Source organism: Neofelis nebulosa, chromosome 2 (genome assembly GCF_028018385.1).
Source record: "Neofelis nebulosa isolate mNeoNeb1 chromosome 2, mNeoNeb1.pri, whole genome shotgun sequence".
NCBI lineage: Eukaryota > Metazoa > Chordata > Mammalia > Carnivora > Felidae > Neofelis > Neofelis nebulosa.
Genome location: NC_080783.1, coordinates 72,463,621 through 72,480,068, shown reverse-complemented (window position 1 = coordinate 72,480,068; position 16,448 = coordinate 72,463,621). Strand labels below are relative to the sequence as shown.

Below are 16,448 nucleotides of genomic sequence, written 5' to 3'. Positions count from 1 at the left end.
AGCAATTAATAGCTTAGTTCAATTTTATTTACAAATACATTTCCTCACTTTAAGTGAGAGGGGAATACTGGGAAATCAAACCACAACAGGGACTTAAATTCACTAATTACTTGAGTTAGCTATGTGGTTTGTAAGTCCACGAGGAAGAGCCAGAAAAGAAAAAAAATGAGCCCAGTTGGAAAAGAAGCAAGGGCAGGACCAAAGAAACCTAGGGAGGAGAAATAGATGGGACGGTGGCCAGCACGGTCAATGGAACACAAAAAGAAGGCTATGGGATTTGGCAGTGAGGGCTGATTTTTACTCATGAGAGAATCATGTCTGTGGCATGGCAGGGCTACTCATTATGGAGCGAGAAATGGAACAATAACCACTGCACGGGTCAGGTAGTGTTGAAGACACCACCCATCCGCAACCAAAGCTCAGTGAAATTTAAACATGTTAATAGGGCCAGTTGGAGTCAGGGGGGAGAGAGAGATAGAAAAGAAAGGCTATAGTGGATCAGGCAATGTTCCAGAGACGTCAGGAGAAACTGTTTGCAAAGAATATTCTGTGTTGAATATTCTCTTGTCAATGAACATAGGCAACCCTGGTCATTGATAGGTTAGATCTCAAGATTTCACCACCCAGAAAATCCCAGTTACAAGATAATTCTAGGCTAGTGTGGAAGCCTGCACTTGAGAGAGCATCCTTCCTCATCCCCTTTTGGAATGACATCCTTCCTCATTCTTTAATTTCTATATTTGTCAGTCCCCCATCCTTTCCCCATCATCAAAAACTCATTAAAAAGCAGAGACTAAATGTTGCTTTTTTTTGAACATCACAACAAAGAAGGTCCCCAATAAATATTTATGGAACATTATAAAAGCCAATAGACCCCAAAATAGTTGTCAAACAACATTCTCAGGCATTCTAGATTTAGTCCAATGGTTCTCAAAGGGCAGCATTCAATAATCTCTGGAGACATTTTTGATTGTCACAACTTGATGTGGGAGCTTTGCTCTTGGAATCTGGTGGGTAGAGTATAAGGATGTTATTAAGCATTCTATAACGCACAGGTCAGCCCCTCATAACAAAGAATTATTCAGCCCCAAATGTCAATAGTGCCCAGGTAATTCCTTTCAGAACTTAATCCTAATCATGTCACTCTTTAGTTTAAAACTATTAGGGATTTTCCAAAAAAATCAAAATCTAAATCTAAAAACTATAAGGGATTTTCCACTGTTCTTAGGATAAAAACCAGAAATCCTGATGTAGCCTGAAGTTGAATTACCAAATAAGAGAGGAAATACATTTTCAATTCTTCTGGTCCTCGTCACCTTGTTTGCTTCACAAAGAAATGGAATTGGCTTTAAAGGATTTTAATTTTATAGCAACTATTCTTTTATCTGGTTCCTTTCATTTTGTCTCTTCTCTCTAATTACAAATTCCAAACAGTCGCACACACTAATTATTAGGCAGTCTTATCATTTAATGTGAATTCACCTTGCGTTCAGATAGTCACACTAATGAACCATTCATAAATACCAATGAACCTCATTGGTTTAGTTAGCTCAATAAATCTTTCTAGAAAACACACACACACATGCCCCCTATCCCATCCCCCAACTCATCCAACCCCCCACATTTGCCTCAGCCAAGATTTACTAGCTTGAGTATGAGAGTGTAGCCTCCTATTACCACACTTCATTGTTTCAAAAAAAATTAGTAACACACTTTGAAATGATTGTCATTAGTAATTAAAGCAAAGCAGCAAGAAGACGTACAGCACTTTTAAATTGTTTATTTACTTACTAATTTGCAAAATATGATCAAGGTTAAGGCATCTCTTATTATTACTGTGAATTAAGGATACCCTACTGTAATCCAAATGAGTTTTGAATACAAAATTCTTACCTTAAAATCATTTCCAGTTCAAAACTTGAAAATGGAATTTATGATCTTTCCCCCAAACTTGGTCCTTTTCCAGTATTCTTACTGACATTGAATGGCAAAGTCAGTCATACATTTATATAAGCCTGAAACCTGGGAGTCTCCTCACCTTCCCACCCCAGCCCCTCTTCAATCTATCATTTGGACATCCCATTTCTCAATGTCCTTCCCCCCATTCCTACTGCCTCACAGTCTCTGCCTTCACTATTTTACCTTGGATTATTACAATAGCTTCCCAACCACTCTTAGAACCTTCATCATCCTTGCCTCTCTCCAGTCTGCCTTTGCCATTGCAGCATGAATGATTCTTTTTCAAAACTCATTCCTGATTATGTCCTTCTTTAGGTAAAACCCTTGAGGCATTTCTCATTGTTCTTAGGATAAAAACCAGAAACTTTTTTATTTCACTTTTCACATTCTAGTTCTTTATGCTTCCTTTAGTTTCTTCAATAGATTACATTCCCTCTCACCACAGGACCTTAGCACATGCTATACTCCCCTGCTTTTAATGCTTCCTGTCCTTCTGACTACGTCAGTCATGTTCTCCTGTTATATACTTTAATAGAACTATGTAAGTCTTCTTCATCATATGTGTCACAGTTATAAATTAGAGGTCTTTTCCTGAGTGATGTACTAATGTTTGTTTCCTCTCTAGTCTGTAAGCTCCAAAAGAGAAGGGATTTTGTTTGTTTTTCCTCACCATAAAATTACCAACGTCCAACATAGCTACGTGAATGAATAAAGTGCTAATAATATTAATAATTAAGAGAGTGTTTTTTTAAAGGAAGAGCTATGTTGTACATGAAATCAAATTTTGGCTGATTCCAAAGTAGATGGTGCAAAGCAGGCATTAGTACTCGACCCAGATCCCTGGATAAAGATGTGTGAGTGGAAGCATAAGAATTAATCTAATATAAACACAAGCACATGCACACTTAGAATTTTTCCTGCCTATAGCTCTGCTGTGACAGGTATCTTCAATGACTCACTCTTCTGGAAGTAATCCCAGGTCAGGACTCATGTATCATCAAACACAGAGAAAATAATTTATAAAACATTAGAAAAGATGTTTAACTTCTGGTATCTCAGTTTTAAAACTCTTAAAGGTGACTTCCTCTTCCTGTAAGCTGCCTGAGGTGATCTTTGAAAATGGTTGACTATTCACTTGACCCAGACAATCTGACAAAATCATGCAAATCAAGAGGCTCAAATATTCATGTTCACTTTAAGAACACACGTGAGGGGCGCCTGGGTGGCGCAGTCGGTTAAGCGTCCGACTTCAGCCAGGTCACGATCTCGCGGTCCGTGAGTTCGAGCCCCGCGTCAGGCTCTGGGCTGATGGCTCGGAGCCTGGAGCCTGTTTCCGATTCTGTGTCTCCCTCTCTCTCTGCCCCTCCCCGTTCATGCTCTGTCTCTCTCTGTCCCAAAAATAAATAAAAAACGTTGGAAAAAAAAAAAAAAAAAAAAGAACACACGTGAAACTGCCCAGCCCATCAAGGGTATGCATATCTGAAAAGCCACCAAGTATCTGAAAAGTATTTGCAGAAGCAATGTGTTCAATTCCGATGCTACAGTTGTGGAGTTGGTAGGTGTGCCCAGGCCAAACAGTGTGGCTGGACACAGGGTCAGTGGCCCACAAAAAGAATTTTTGCTGCACATGCTTAAAAATGCAGAGAGGAATGCTGAACTTAAGGGTTTAGATGTAGATTCTCTTGTCATTGAGCACATCCAGGCGAACAAAGCCCCCAAGATGTGGCATAGAACTTACAGGGCTCATGGATGAACCCGTACATGCGCTCTCCCTGCCACACTGAGATGATCCTTATTGAAAAAGAGCAGATTGTTTGTTTCTAAACCAGAAGAGGAGGTTGCACAAAAGAAAAAGATATCCCAGAAGAAAGTGAAGACACAAAAACTAATGGGCTGGGAGTTAATTCTGCATAAAATAAATGCAAATAAAAGTAAAACAAACAAACAAACAAGCCTCTTATAGGTGGATAGCCAACCAATTAGATTTTTTTTCTTAGAGATAACCAATAAAAATGAGCCATAGAAAATTGACAAACAAGAAGCAAAATTTAATGAGATATAACATATCGATGCTCATTCAGAACTGTGAAGTGAGTAATGTCTGTCATTGCTATCTCCCAGTTTTCCTTCTGTAACTTTGTTAATCAGGGAAGCCATCCCCACAGGGCTCTCCTCCTCTCCATTATCAATCCTCCTATTGCCAGCTTTTCTAATGATCTGATAAGCCCACTTATTCCAAGGCGTACATGATAAATGAGGCAATCTCAGAAATAAAGAAAATTAAAAAATAAAGAGTCAAGGCAAAGGAGTGAGACTCCAGTGATTTTAGACATTACTATGCAAAGGAAGGTGTGGTGGGTGGGGACACTTGAGCACCCTGTAACGTTACTCTGTAAAAGATCCTTTCTTAGGAATCCTGCTGTGACAGTATCTTTATTAGTCAATTCCTCTGAATGATTCAAAGACTAAGTCATGCAGCTCTCCTATTGCTGGGCAAATATTGGCTATGCATTAGAATAACCAAGGGAACTTTTAAAAAACACTGATGCTTAGATCCAATGCAGATCAATTAAATCAGAATCTTTAGGATGTCACCTGCACCTTGACATTTTTAAAAAGCTAACATGGCAATTCTAAATATTTGATCAGGGCTATGAACCACTAATCTAACTGTTAGTTATCAATAAAGTTTTTTTTTTTTTTTTTTTAACTTTGAGCTACACAGGGATGTTTTAATCCTGCTCCAGTCCTGCTTCAGAAAGCCTTTCTCCTCTCATGTATGTGTTTGTGCTTTACTCACTCCCCTTCTATTCCTTTCAAAGGAAGTATTCACTTACTCTGTTGCCCTGGGTCTGTTCCCCGGTTACTGCTACCATGCCTCTGTACATATATACTCAATATGTTTACACAGGAGAAAACATTGACTAGAGTTAAGCTGTGCAGATAAAGAAGTTTTGGGGGAGGATAATAGCCAAGGGCTGAACCAAAAACAAATATTGAGAGTTTCTAAGAATTATTTCTCTACTGCCAAGGATTTGATTTGCTGTTAATTTCCTTAAAATACCCTCCTTTGTACATGGGAGAAGTTATGATTAGTAACTGGAACAGTTGTCCGCATGCTTTGGGGTTGCTCACTGTCTGCATCGAAAATGTGGCTTTGAGACAAGATATGCATTCCTTTGTGTCTGTCCCATATAGAGCACTCCAGGATGCATCTGTTTTAATAGTTGCAAGGTAGGGGCGCCTGGGTGGCGCAGTCGGTTAAGCGTCCGACTTCAGCCAGGTCACGATCTCGCGGTCCGTGAGTTCGAGCCCCGCGTCGGGCTCTGGGCTGATGGCTCGGAGCCTGGAGCCTGTTTCCCGATTCTGTGTCTCCCTCTCTCTCTGCCCCTCCCCCGTTCATGCTCTGTCTCTCTCTCTCCCAAACATAAATAAAAAAACGTTGAAAAAAAAAAATAGTTGCAAGGTAGAAAAATTAACTAAAAATGGACCAAAACCTTAAGAGCTAAAACCATAAAGTTCTAGGAAGAAACATAAGAGGTAAATTTTAATGACCTTGGGTTTGGCAAACTATTCTTAGATATGACACCAAAAACATGAGTAAAAAGAGAAATTAGATAAATTGGACTTCATTAAAATTAAAACTGTTGTGCATCAGAAGATATTAGAAAAGGCAACCTACCGAATGGGAGAAAATACTTGCAAAACATGTATCTGATAGGGGCTTAATTTCTAGAATATATAAAGAACTCCTACAACTCAACAATAAAAAGACAACCCAAATGAGAACAGACAAAGGACTTGAATAGACATGTTTTCCAAAGGCAATATACAAATGGTCAATAAGCACATGAAAAGACACTCAACATCCTTAGCCATTAGGCAAATGTAAATCAAACCATAATGAGATTAACTCTAGACATGCACTAGGATGGCAATAATAAAAAGATAGATAATAACAAGTGTTGTTAAGGATGTGGAGAAATTGCTAGCATACGTTGCTAGCAGGCTTGTAAAATGGTTCAGCCATGTATGTGAAAAACATTTTGCTGGTTCTTCAAAAAGTTAAACACAGAATTAGTATATGATGTAGCAATTCCATTCCTAGGTGTATATCCAAAAGAAGTGAAAACAGGGACTCCAGCAGATACCTGTATGCCAATGGTCATTGGAAATTTATTAACAATAACCAAAACGTGGAAACAACCCAAGTCCATCAACAGATGAATGGCAAAACAAAATGTGGTGTGGAATATTAGTCATAAAGAGGGATGAAGTTCTGATACACATTATAATATGGATAAACAGTGAAAACATTATTCAAAGAGAAATAAGCCAGAAAAAAAGGGACAAATATTGTATAAATTCACTTACATGAAATATCTAGACAGGCAAATTCATGGAGATAGGAAACAGATTAGAATTTACCATGGCTGGAGGAATGGGGAATTGGGAGTTATTGCTTAATAGTTACAGGGTTTCTGTTTGGGATGATGATAAATTTTAGAAATAAAGGGGATGGTTGAATAACATTGTGAATGTAATTATTGCCACTGAATTGTACATTTAAAATGGTAAAAATGGCATATTTTATTTTAAATATATTTTACCATGGTAGAATAGCTATAAAAAGAACTAATTGTCAAAGGTTTTAATTAAAGGCTTAGTTATACTCAGTGTTCTATTGAATACTTGCTACGTTTCTTATATTGAAATGTATAAATTACTTGTAACTGGTAGATTTTATAGTTTGGGAAAATAGGAATAAGGCAGAAAGTATTAACTATTAAAAATGTACCTCAATACCATATAAAGTTTTAGAAAACCACTATATTTTAGAAGATATCTCAGTGCCACCAGATTGACAGTATCATGGGGCTAAACTGATCTAGTAATTTAAGAATTCTTATATAAAGTGGCAACTGTAGGAAAGAGACAAGACTACTTGACTCGAGGTCAGAAAACCTGAGGTTGATTCTCAACCTGACACTTATTTGCTGTGAACTTCCAGAAAAAGCACACAATGTTACCAGTCTTGGTCTTCTTGTGTATAGGATGGGATAATAATTCTATGTATTTAAAGAATTGAACAAAATAAGAAATAAGTCTTTTTTTTTAATTTTTTTTTTAACGTTTATTTATTTTTGGGACAGAGAGAGACAGAGCATGAACGGGGAGGGGCAGAGAGAGAGGGAGACACAGAATCGGAAGCAGGCTCCAGGCTCTGAGCCATCAGCCCAGAGCCTGACGCGGGGCTCGAACTCACAGACCGCGAGATCGTGACCTGAGCTGAAGTCGGATGCTTAACCGACTGAGCCACCCAGGCGCCCCAAGAAATATATCTTTTAAATCAGCCAGCAAAAACTCTTAGCCACAAGGTGGAAGAAACCCAAATGTCATCAGTGGGTGAGTGGAAAAACAAAATGTGGTACATACATATAATGGAATATTATTGTCTCAGAAAGGAAGGAAATTCTGACACATGCTGTACCATGGATGAACTTGGAGGACATTCTGCTTAGTGAAATAACCCACTCACAAAAGATCAAATAACGTACAACTCTACTTATCCTCAGTGTCTGAGGTAGTCAAATTAATAGAAACAGAAAGCAGAATTATGGTTGCCAGGGGCTGGGAGAGGGGAAATGAGGGGTTGTTGTTTATTGGATTTAGGGTTTCAGTTTTACAAGATGAAAAAGGTCAGCAGATTCATTGCACAACAATGTGAATAGACTTAACACTGCCTCACTAAACACTTAAAAATGGTTAAGATGGTAAATTCTATCTTATGTCAATTTTACCACAATTAAAAAAATCAGTGCCAAATATGTAGTAAATGTTCAACAAATACGTGTAAAATCCCAGTGGCCCCATATCACAAATTAACAGTGAACGGAAGATCATAAAGGAGAGAAGGCTCTGCCAATATAACTGAATATACAGATTGAAAACTGGCTGTCAACAAAGAGCAATTTCATATTAACATATAAAATTATGACACAGTTTGGGTTTTTCCATTATCAAAGAATTAAACTTTTATAATTTGGGATGCATTTTAATTACTTCCACACCTAAGGCCTATAAAGTTATTTTATTATAAAACATAATAGAGTGGAGAAAAATTGTTGGCCTTAATTGGAGGCATTATCAGAAATAATAAATCTGGTTTACAATATCCCCACTGGCAATTTTTTTTTTTTAAATTTCAATTCTGCACGGAAGCACCAGCTTTATGAGGCTCAAGATGACATTATTAGTGGGTCAATTCACACAGCGGGCAGAGCTCTATGCCAGCTCCAGGCAGGGAAGACACAAAAGAAAGGGAAGATGGAGTCTGTGCCCTCTGGAGTTGACAGCTCATTTGGGGGCAGGGCCCAGTTACACACACTCATATGCATCAAGCCTAATGAAACAGTTATACAGCACAATGAAGGATTGTGAGCAAAAACAGTATGCAAATGAAGGGTGGTGTCAAGGCTGTTTCTTTATTCCAAGAGATTGCCCCTACCTTGAAAACCTCAAATCTCTTGAAAGCTGTGACAAAAAACTCCAGGTCCAATGGACAACTCCTGGTTTTTCAAAGCCATACCTACTTTTTTAATTACGTTCTAAAATGTCTACAAGAGAGAAACACAGGCAACTTTTTGAAAATGAGTTTACCTTATAGTTAATATATAGCCATCCTTTGGGACATGTTCCATGTTGTTTTGGGATATCTTTCTCTTTCTCTATGAGCCAAACCTTCTTTCGCTTACAGATGCTAGGCATAGAAATGGAACACTCTTCACTAGCCCAGAGTCCTGGAGGAGTAAATGAGTTAGAGATGACCTGAAATAATGGTGACTCTTTGTAAGCATTCTCTGTGTATCACATTTTTATGACTGCTAATGGTTTATCATAATTTTTTTAATCTAGAAATTGGACTAAACTGCTAACAGAGTTCTCTCGTGACAAGAGCAAACTGGTCAGGGTGCTAAATCAGTAATTCTAATTTGAGAATGTAGGAATTTCGCAAATGCCAAAAAAAAAGAAAAAATGCCCCAACTAACTGAAATATTACAGTTGAAATCACAGAACTGATTAAAGTGCTGAGAATATTTGACTTGGTTAACAGAAGAATGTAGAGTAATATTTTTGTTTTAAAATATTCAATTTCAATATAAAGAGAAACAAGATTCTAAAACAATAGATGATCATTTCTAATTTCTAATTCTTTAGAAAATACACAATGTAGAAAAATTAACTCTGTAACTTCTAAGAAAGAAGCACTTTTCAACACGGACCCTTAAACAAAACAGGCACACATAGACATGCCCTCAGGAAGATACATCCCAAAGTCCTTAGCCTCCTGTAAAATGTATTTTAATTTAGAAGAGCTATATTTTCAGAGTAAAGGTTATAGAATGCATTTCATTAGCATTCAAGTTATAAATCCCAGAATAGGGCAGGGATGCATGTAAATTGCAAAGGCAGGTTTCAGTTTTCTAGTGAGGGATATGAACCAAAAAAAAAAAAAAAAAAAGCATTTTGAAGGAGGGGCTGGCATGCTATTTTCAATGCAGAGTAGCTGCTAGTCTTCCAGAATCACAAAACAGCCTTTCTGTAGGCTGTTGTGACACCTGCTGGCAAAAGAGAGCTGATTAACAACGTGGTTTTTCCTTTCCTTTCTCTGCAGACACCCTTCCACCAAGGATTGCTTTCCGTGCTTATCCCTCTCCTGCCTTGATGCACAGGTTCACTATGAATCTGTTAAGAGTCAGGAACATAATTACCTTTTATAGGATAGAAAGAGTGGGGTGAATATGAGTGGACAATGAACCCAAATAACATTGTACTGATAAATTAAATTTAAAAAAAACCCACCCATCTTAAACGTACATGTATTTCTAAATCCAACTTGGAGACAGTTGGTATTCTATGGCAAGAAACAGTTAATGCCAGGCATTAAAAAAATACTGAATTCAATGAAAATCTTTCTTAAATGGGAAAGTGGAAGTAAATTTCATAGAGGTTAAAGTTCTGGCCAAATATAAACTGAATATTAAGAAGAGATTTTAAAAATGACCCCATATTGACATTTTATAGAGAATAGTATTTGTCAGGTATATTTTTGATCAGTGTCAATGGGCCTATTTCTGGTGCCATTTTGGTTCATGAGGAATGACTTATCTGGTTGTAATTCATTTTCAAGAACATGAACACATGGAATTAACTGTAGGGATGACCATCCTTAAACCTTAAGACTGATGAAACGAAACACATTCAACTAAAAAGCAAATTAGCCAAATAAAACCTTTTCACTGAACTAATGCAATGAAAAGGAGACTTCAAGCCTCCTGAAAACTATCGGTTTGTATTATAAACCCCAAAATGGATGAGTAAAATAACCTGTTAGGGATGAAATGAAGCCACATCTCTGGCTCTGATTATTCATAGATCCTTCTCGTCCCTTGTCCCAGTTTTGGTATGTTACTGGCGTTCCATCTCTCCAGCTGTAGGAAAATGGAAAAATTTAGGGTCTTCTCTTTTTCTGTATGTCCAGTCTCCAAACACCATTCTTGAAGTTCTGGGGTATGGACTAAAGGCATAATGTTTTATTAAATTAAAAAAATACTCATGTCTTTGGTTAGAGAAATGAAAATTTATGAGTTAAAGATAATGTTTGAAGGCTATTCAACACTTTGATCACTAAGATCTAGTCCAATCATTCTGCAAATAAAACCTGTCAAACAAATAAAATGCACATTGATCTAGGTCCATACCGAAATTCATCATTGGCTCTTTCTTCTTGAAGTCCAATCCACCAATTTACACCATACTTTGATAGCTATTAAAAAAAAAAGAAAAAAGAAAATGTCAGCGTTTATTCTACTTGTTTTCCCTTTTCACTATTAAGATTAATGGGGTTGCTGTTAATAGCTTTCTATTCTTTAGTATTTTACCCAATTATCTAAAGAAGAGTACACTAGGCCTAGCATCTTCAGAGAACCTGAAACTTCATTATCTTAAAATATTCTCTCCTCATTATGAAGGGAAATTGGAATCAAATATTGAAAATCTTTCTTACAACTTTCCCTATGTATTTAAAAGTACATTTTCTAACTTTAATAATAGGGCTTTAAAAAGTAATATTGTAAAGTAAAATAGGACTCCTTTTTTCCCCTAAAAATTTAGTGTTTTATCATCTCAGCAGTTTATAGAAGTTTACTGCCTGTGCCATGCTGTTTGAAAACAATCAAGGCACAAAGACATCAATAGTAAAAAAGATTTTGAATTTTTGGCATTAGTCTGATTGTTAAGCTTTTAAACTGAGTCATAGCATGCTCCCCATTTAAATAGACACAATATAGGACAAAGGAATCTGACACAACTCCCAGTGTTTCACAATCAGAAAATTATTTCTATATTTTAATGATATTGTACCATTATTTATCAGACAGATCCCAGTACACTAAAGTCTAAAATGAAACCCCATGTTCACACATGTGTGCATGGACATGTACATACATTATGGCAAATGTAATACCGGACTGATGACCCTGGAAATTGAAATTCCCTCTTTAACTATAAAAGAGGAAGAGGCAGTAAGAATTTCTATAAGACTTCTAAATCAATATACTGTATTGTGTGTGTGCTCAGTGTGTGTGTGTGTGTGTGTGTGTGTGTGTGAAATGTAACTTAATTTTTAAGCTAAAAGCCTGTTAATTTGAAGGCATTGCATATTTAAATTTACACTTCATTTCTTCTGTAAAAATTGGAGAATACACTTTAAGATATATTTTTTTTCCCACAGAATTTTGGGTCATCATACAACAGAACCTAACAACTCTCTAACATTCTAATTTATAAACAGGTATTTTTACTCCTTGAATAGTGTGGCTGTCTGCTGTATCAGCAATTTGAGAATAATGTAAGACGGAGCAACTATAATTTGGGGTCCCTGAGGTGTTGTTTCATGGACATGTTCTTACATGCTGAATTTAGATTCCTTTTGTCAAGCTTTGGAATGGGTCCATTGAGACTGTCTGTGAACTCAGTGGGAGAACCACAACAATTTCATTCAATCTAAAGAGGTCTCATGTGCAACAATAGTGGAAATCACAGGCTGATTGTTCACTGCCCCAATTAGGGACCTCTAAAGAGAAATTATACCTACTGCATCTTAAGTGACATATTTATTACCACTTCAATTACAGCATGGTAATCCTCTATATGGCACACCACAACCTGTTGGGATACGGAATAGAACTGCAAGCAAGAAGGACAAGCTAGAAGCTAGGGTGAAAATGCATGGTGAAAAATAGATGTTTTAAATTTTAGCTTAGGTATAAATTCACAACAATAGAAGACTTATTAATATTCTTTCCTATAAAGAAATGTGATATGACCACAGATTTCATAACATCAACTATGTTTTGTGACAGCCATTATAGATAGCATCATATGGGAAGAATACTTATAAAAAAATACAGCACCAGCTAATATAATCTACAAAGTAATTAATCTACAATATAATACAAGGAAGAATAGCCTGTCATCTCTTCAAATGTTTCCATCAAAAATACCAAAACCAGGTTATTTTAAGGTTTTTAAAACATCATATTTTGGTGGATGACTAATAGACTTGATATATTTTTGTTAGAAGTATTTAGACATGAACTTATAAAAATAAGAGTAAATTTCAATTTTGACATGCAAATATTGCACAACACAGCATAAAATGTTAGCTGAGTGGACTATTTGGCTAGTAGTTCATGTTAAACAATTCCCACAGTGCTATGGCTTTTTACTTTTTTGGCATTAATCTAACCCAACAAGATGGTTCAAAAAAGAAGTACTCAAAAATTCACTCTCATCATGCCTGTGGTATTCCGTTATTCAAAGAGAAAATACTGACTAACCACATTTCCAAGATAGAAACACTGTAAAAAAAAAATTCTTCAGATTTTAAAAACTGTATCCAGCTTTCTTTTTCAGTAGTTCTTTTACTTTCCAGTTGTTATTTTTGTTCTTCACATTTCTAAGTTACTACTCTTTTAGGGAAACTATACAACACATATGGAATATTAAAAATATTTAATTAGTATTGTGATTCTTCCTGCACTAATAGGATGAGTGTGCCACAAAAGTGAGTGGTATGACCTCGACCTGTTTAGTTCACCATCCTGGATTAAAGTAGCTTCTGAACTGACTCCTTCTAGTAGGACCTTTGTAGATATGGAGTTTCTCACTCATGAACTGTAAATGGTCACCATAAATACCACTACTCTCACCACCACCACAAAGTGCCTAACACAGCCACAATATTATGCAATGATAAGAACTGTTTTGGTAACCTATAGTTTTCTTCTTTTTAAATTGGTACTCTTTCCCCTTACCTCTCTTGCCCCTTTTTCAATCTACACATTTTATACCATCCAGTAATTTTCTTTTGTGGTGTTAGATCAGTCAGCCGCTCACCCATGATACTGACAGGGCAATTTATAACAACATGGTCTCAGGCTGGGTAACAGTTTTGCCACATAAGATACCATAAGGTTTGTGTGGTTTGAGATCACACTAGATTTAGCCCTCAACTAGTATCATAGGGCTAGGTATGACTTCTCAAACAGCTAAACCGATGGGTTTTATTATTCCCTTCTATGGGAGGTATTAACTCTGCCATCCCCACTGGCTTCCCAAAAACTAATAATTGGGAGGTTGAATTAAGGGAAAGGTGAAGGTAGAAGACCTGCAGATGTTTCCAGGAGAGCTAAGCTCATTGGAAAGATCAAAGAAGTCTTTCATTGCTCATGTCTGGGACAGAGCTGGCACCATCTTTTGGAGAGGGATTTTAGAACTAGCATTTTAATATAATGAAGACATTGTGCGCTTATATCCCTCCCATGGCGCTGCTCTGCTGCAAGCAGAGGGTTTTAAAATGACACCGTAAGTCAGATGGCCTGGGTTCACTTTCAGATTCCACCACTCAGCTGCTGTGCAAGTAACCAAGTTACTTCACCTCTTTGGAGTTTCAGCTTCCTCATCTGTAAAATGTACTAATAATAGACTTCCCATAGATAGTCCTTGGAAAGATTAAATGCCATTAAACGTTAATACTTAGCACAGTGCCTGACACTGTTACAGTAAGTACTGGCCAAATATCAGTTCCCCGTGAGACATGCACTTTGTCATGTCAAAGGATGGATTGGTTTTCAGATATTGACCTGATGTCTTGTTATTGCCACCAGGAATCTGCTGTCTAGTTAAAGAAACAAACATATTTTATGACATCATGTTGATACTTAACATTATGGTTTTGGCTTGAGTGTTCCATTTGTGGGAGAGGAAAGGTGGTAAAATAGTGCACAAAATAGTGGGGAACATCATGTTCTAGCGATTGGTCTATCGTGAGTCTGTGGGACTGTGAGGTTGTCATCGAATATCCCTGTTCAGCTTTTTCCATCACAAATCAGTAGTGGTCTTGACCTACGTACACCTCACAGGCTCCTGTGCATCAAACAGGATTATAGAAATGGAAAAGCTCCATGAGCTGTAAGGGAAGACATTTCTCTTACAACCCAAGGATGCTTTAAATATAGAGCTTCATTTTATTTTTTTTATTTAAAAAAAAATTTTTTTTTAACGTTTATTTATTTTTGAGACAGAGAGAGACAGAGCATGAATGGGGGAGGGTCAGAGAGAGGGAGACACAGAATCTGAAACAGGCTCCAGGCTCTGAGCGGTCAGCACAGAGCCTGACGCGGGGCTCGAACTCACGGACTGTGAGATCATGACGTGAGCCGAAGTCGGACACTTAACCGACTGAGCCACCCAGGCGCCCCTAGAGCTTCATTTTAACAATCAACTTACAAACATATGAAAAGATGATAGCTCAACAAAGGATTCCTGGTGATCATGAAATAATGTTAAATTATGGAAAAGAAAAAAAGTCTTTTCCTTACTTTCAAAGATTTCCTAAGGAAAACTGGGAGTGAGGTTTCTCCCCTTAGTGTCCCCTTGGTAATTTCTACATATTGCTCCCTTTTCACTTATTATTACTTCCAGTTTTTTTAATTTTTAAAATTTTTTTTAACGTTTTATTTATTTTTGAGACAGGGAGAGACAGAGCATGAACAGGGGAGGGTCAGAGAGAGGGAGACACAGAATCTGAAACATGCTCCAGGCTCTGAGCTGTCAGCACAGAGCCCGACGCAGGGCTCGAACTCACGGACCGCGAGATCATGACCTGAGCCGAAGTCGGCCACTTAACCGACTGAGCCACCCAGGCGCCCCAAGTTTTTTTAAAAACAGAGTCTGTATCTCATTTTTGTGTTCTTGACATTATGTCTTTGACAAATATCACAATCCCCGACACTTACCTTAATAAATACTTAATAAGTAATACTTAAAAAATACTTAATAAACACTTACCTTAATAAATGCTTGTTGAAGAAACACAAGGGAAACATATACTATTCCTGACAGTCTGTTTCATTATTTAACAGGTTTCGGATGCCTTTCCAATTAGCCTAGCTCCTCAAAGATTGTCTAAGTCTTTGTTTTATGTTGAAATGGAAAACCACTCCCTATCGTTTTCTGAATATTGAGTCTTTAGAGTCTTATAAATATTGTACTCTTGTAAGTAAAATTCAGAACTTTAAATCAGCCATGTGCTCTCCCCACCCTCTCCCCAGTATACCACGTCTCTCATTTGTGCTTTATTTTCTTCCATTCCATTTATCTATTTGTCTTTTTCTAAACTATTTTCTAATGCTATGTGCTTATATTGATTATGGTCTTTCTTCTCAGACTAGATTATAAGCTTCACAAGGGAAGGAATTTTGGTCTGTTTTAATCACTGATAGAGCCCAAGTCCTTCAAAGAGTAGACTCCAAATAAATATGTCCAGAATGATTGAATGACCCTCACTAAAACAATAAAGCCCTACTTACTCATACTGATGCTACCAAGAATCAAGAAAAGTGATATGATGACCAACATAGTAAGCCTGTTTCCATTATTTTCTCTTAATCCCTATACGAAAAAGAAAAACAATTCTTAAAAAACCTGTGGCTTTTAATGAAACTTGAATAAATGTCTGAAATAAAAAAAAAATCCTCCCAAAGACTGAAGAAGGGGCTAAGCTCTGAATCTCTCATGGTTAATTATACTGAAATACCGCTCTTATTTTGCTGAGGATAAATTCTTGCTCATGTGCAGAATGAATTGTGAGAAGATCACCACGTAGCCAGCCACAGACAAACTCAAAGGAGGACCATTCTGCAGCATAGGTATGAAAAAGATACTCTGCATCCTGATAAAAGAGCCAGGGTGCATCTGAAAAACAACAAGACCAAAAAAACAAAAACCAATGCAAATCATGCAAAAACTATTGACTGATATAATGCAGACTTAATAGGATATGTTATGATCGACCCCAAATTTGTAATTCAGTTGCTTAGCATTAAAAACAATGTGTGCGTTTACATATACATAAATATTTTTAC

The 16,448-nt window shown here is 37.0% G+C and overlaps 1 protein-coding gene and 1 pseudogene across 3 annotated transcripts in view; one reads left to right on the top strand and one right to left on the bottom strand.

Moving 5' to 3' along the window:
* The window catches only part of PLA2R1 (phospholipase A2 receptor 1), a 120,929-nt gene that overhangs the window by 19,258 nt on the left and 85,223 nt on the right, over nucleotides 1–16,448 (bottom strand). For all 3 annotated transcript variants that reach the window (XM_058715182.1, XM_058715183.1, XM_058715184.1), the window contains 4 exons: nucleotides 16,121–16,278; nucleotides 10,722–10,786; nucleotides 10,348–10,451; nucleotides 8,620–8,759 (listed from right to left, as the gene is read on the bottom strand). In XM_058715182.1, coding sequence (XP_058571165.1) covers nucleotides 8,620–8,759; nucleotides 10,348–10,451; nucleotides 10,722–10,786; nucleotides 16,121–16,278 — 467 coding nt within the window. The remainder of the gene's footprint in view (nucleotides 1–8,619; nucleotides 8,760–10,347; nucleotides 10,452–10,721; nucleotides 10,787–16,120; nucleotides 16,279–16,448) is intronic.
* Nucleotides 2,959–3,972, top strand: LOC131503653 (large ribosomal subunit protein uL22-like; annotated as a pseudogene).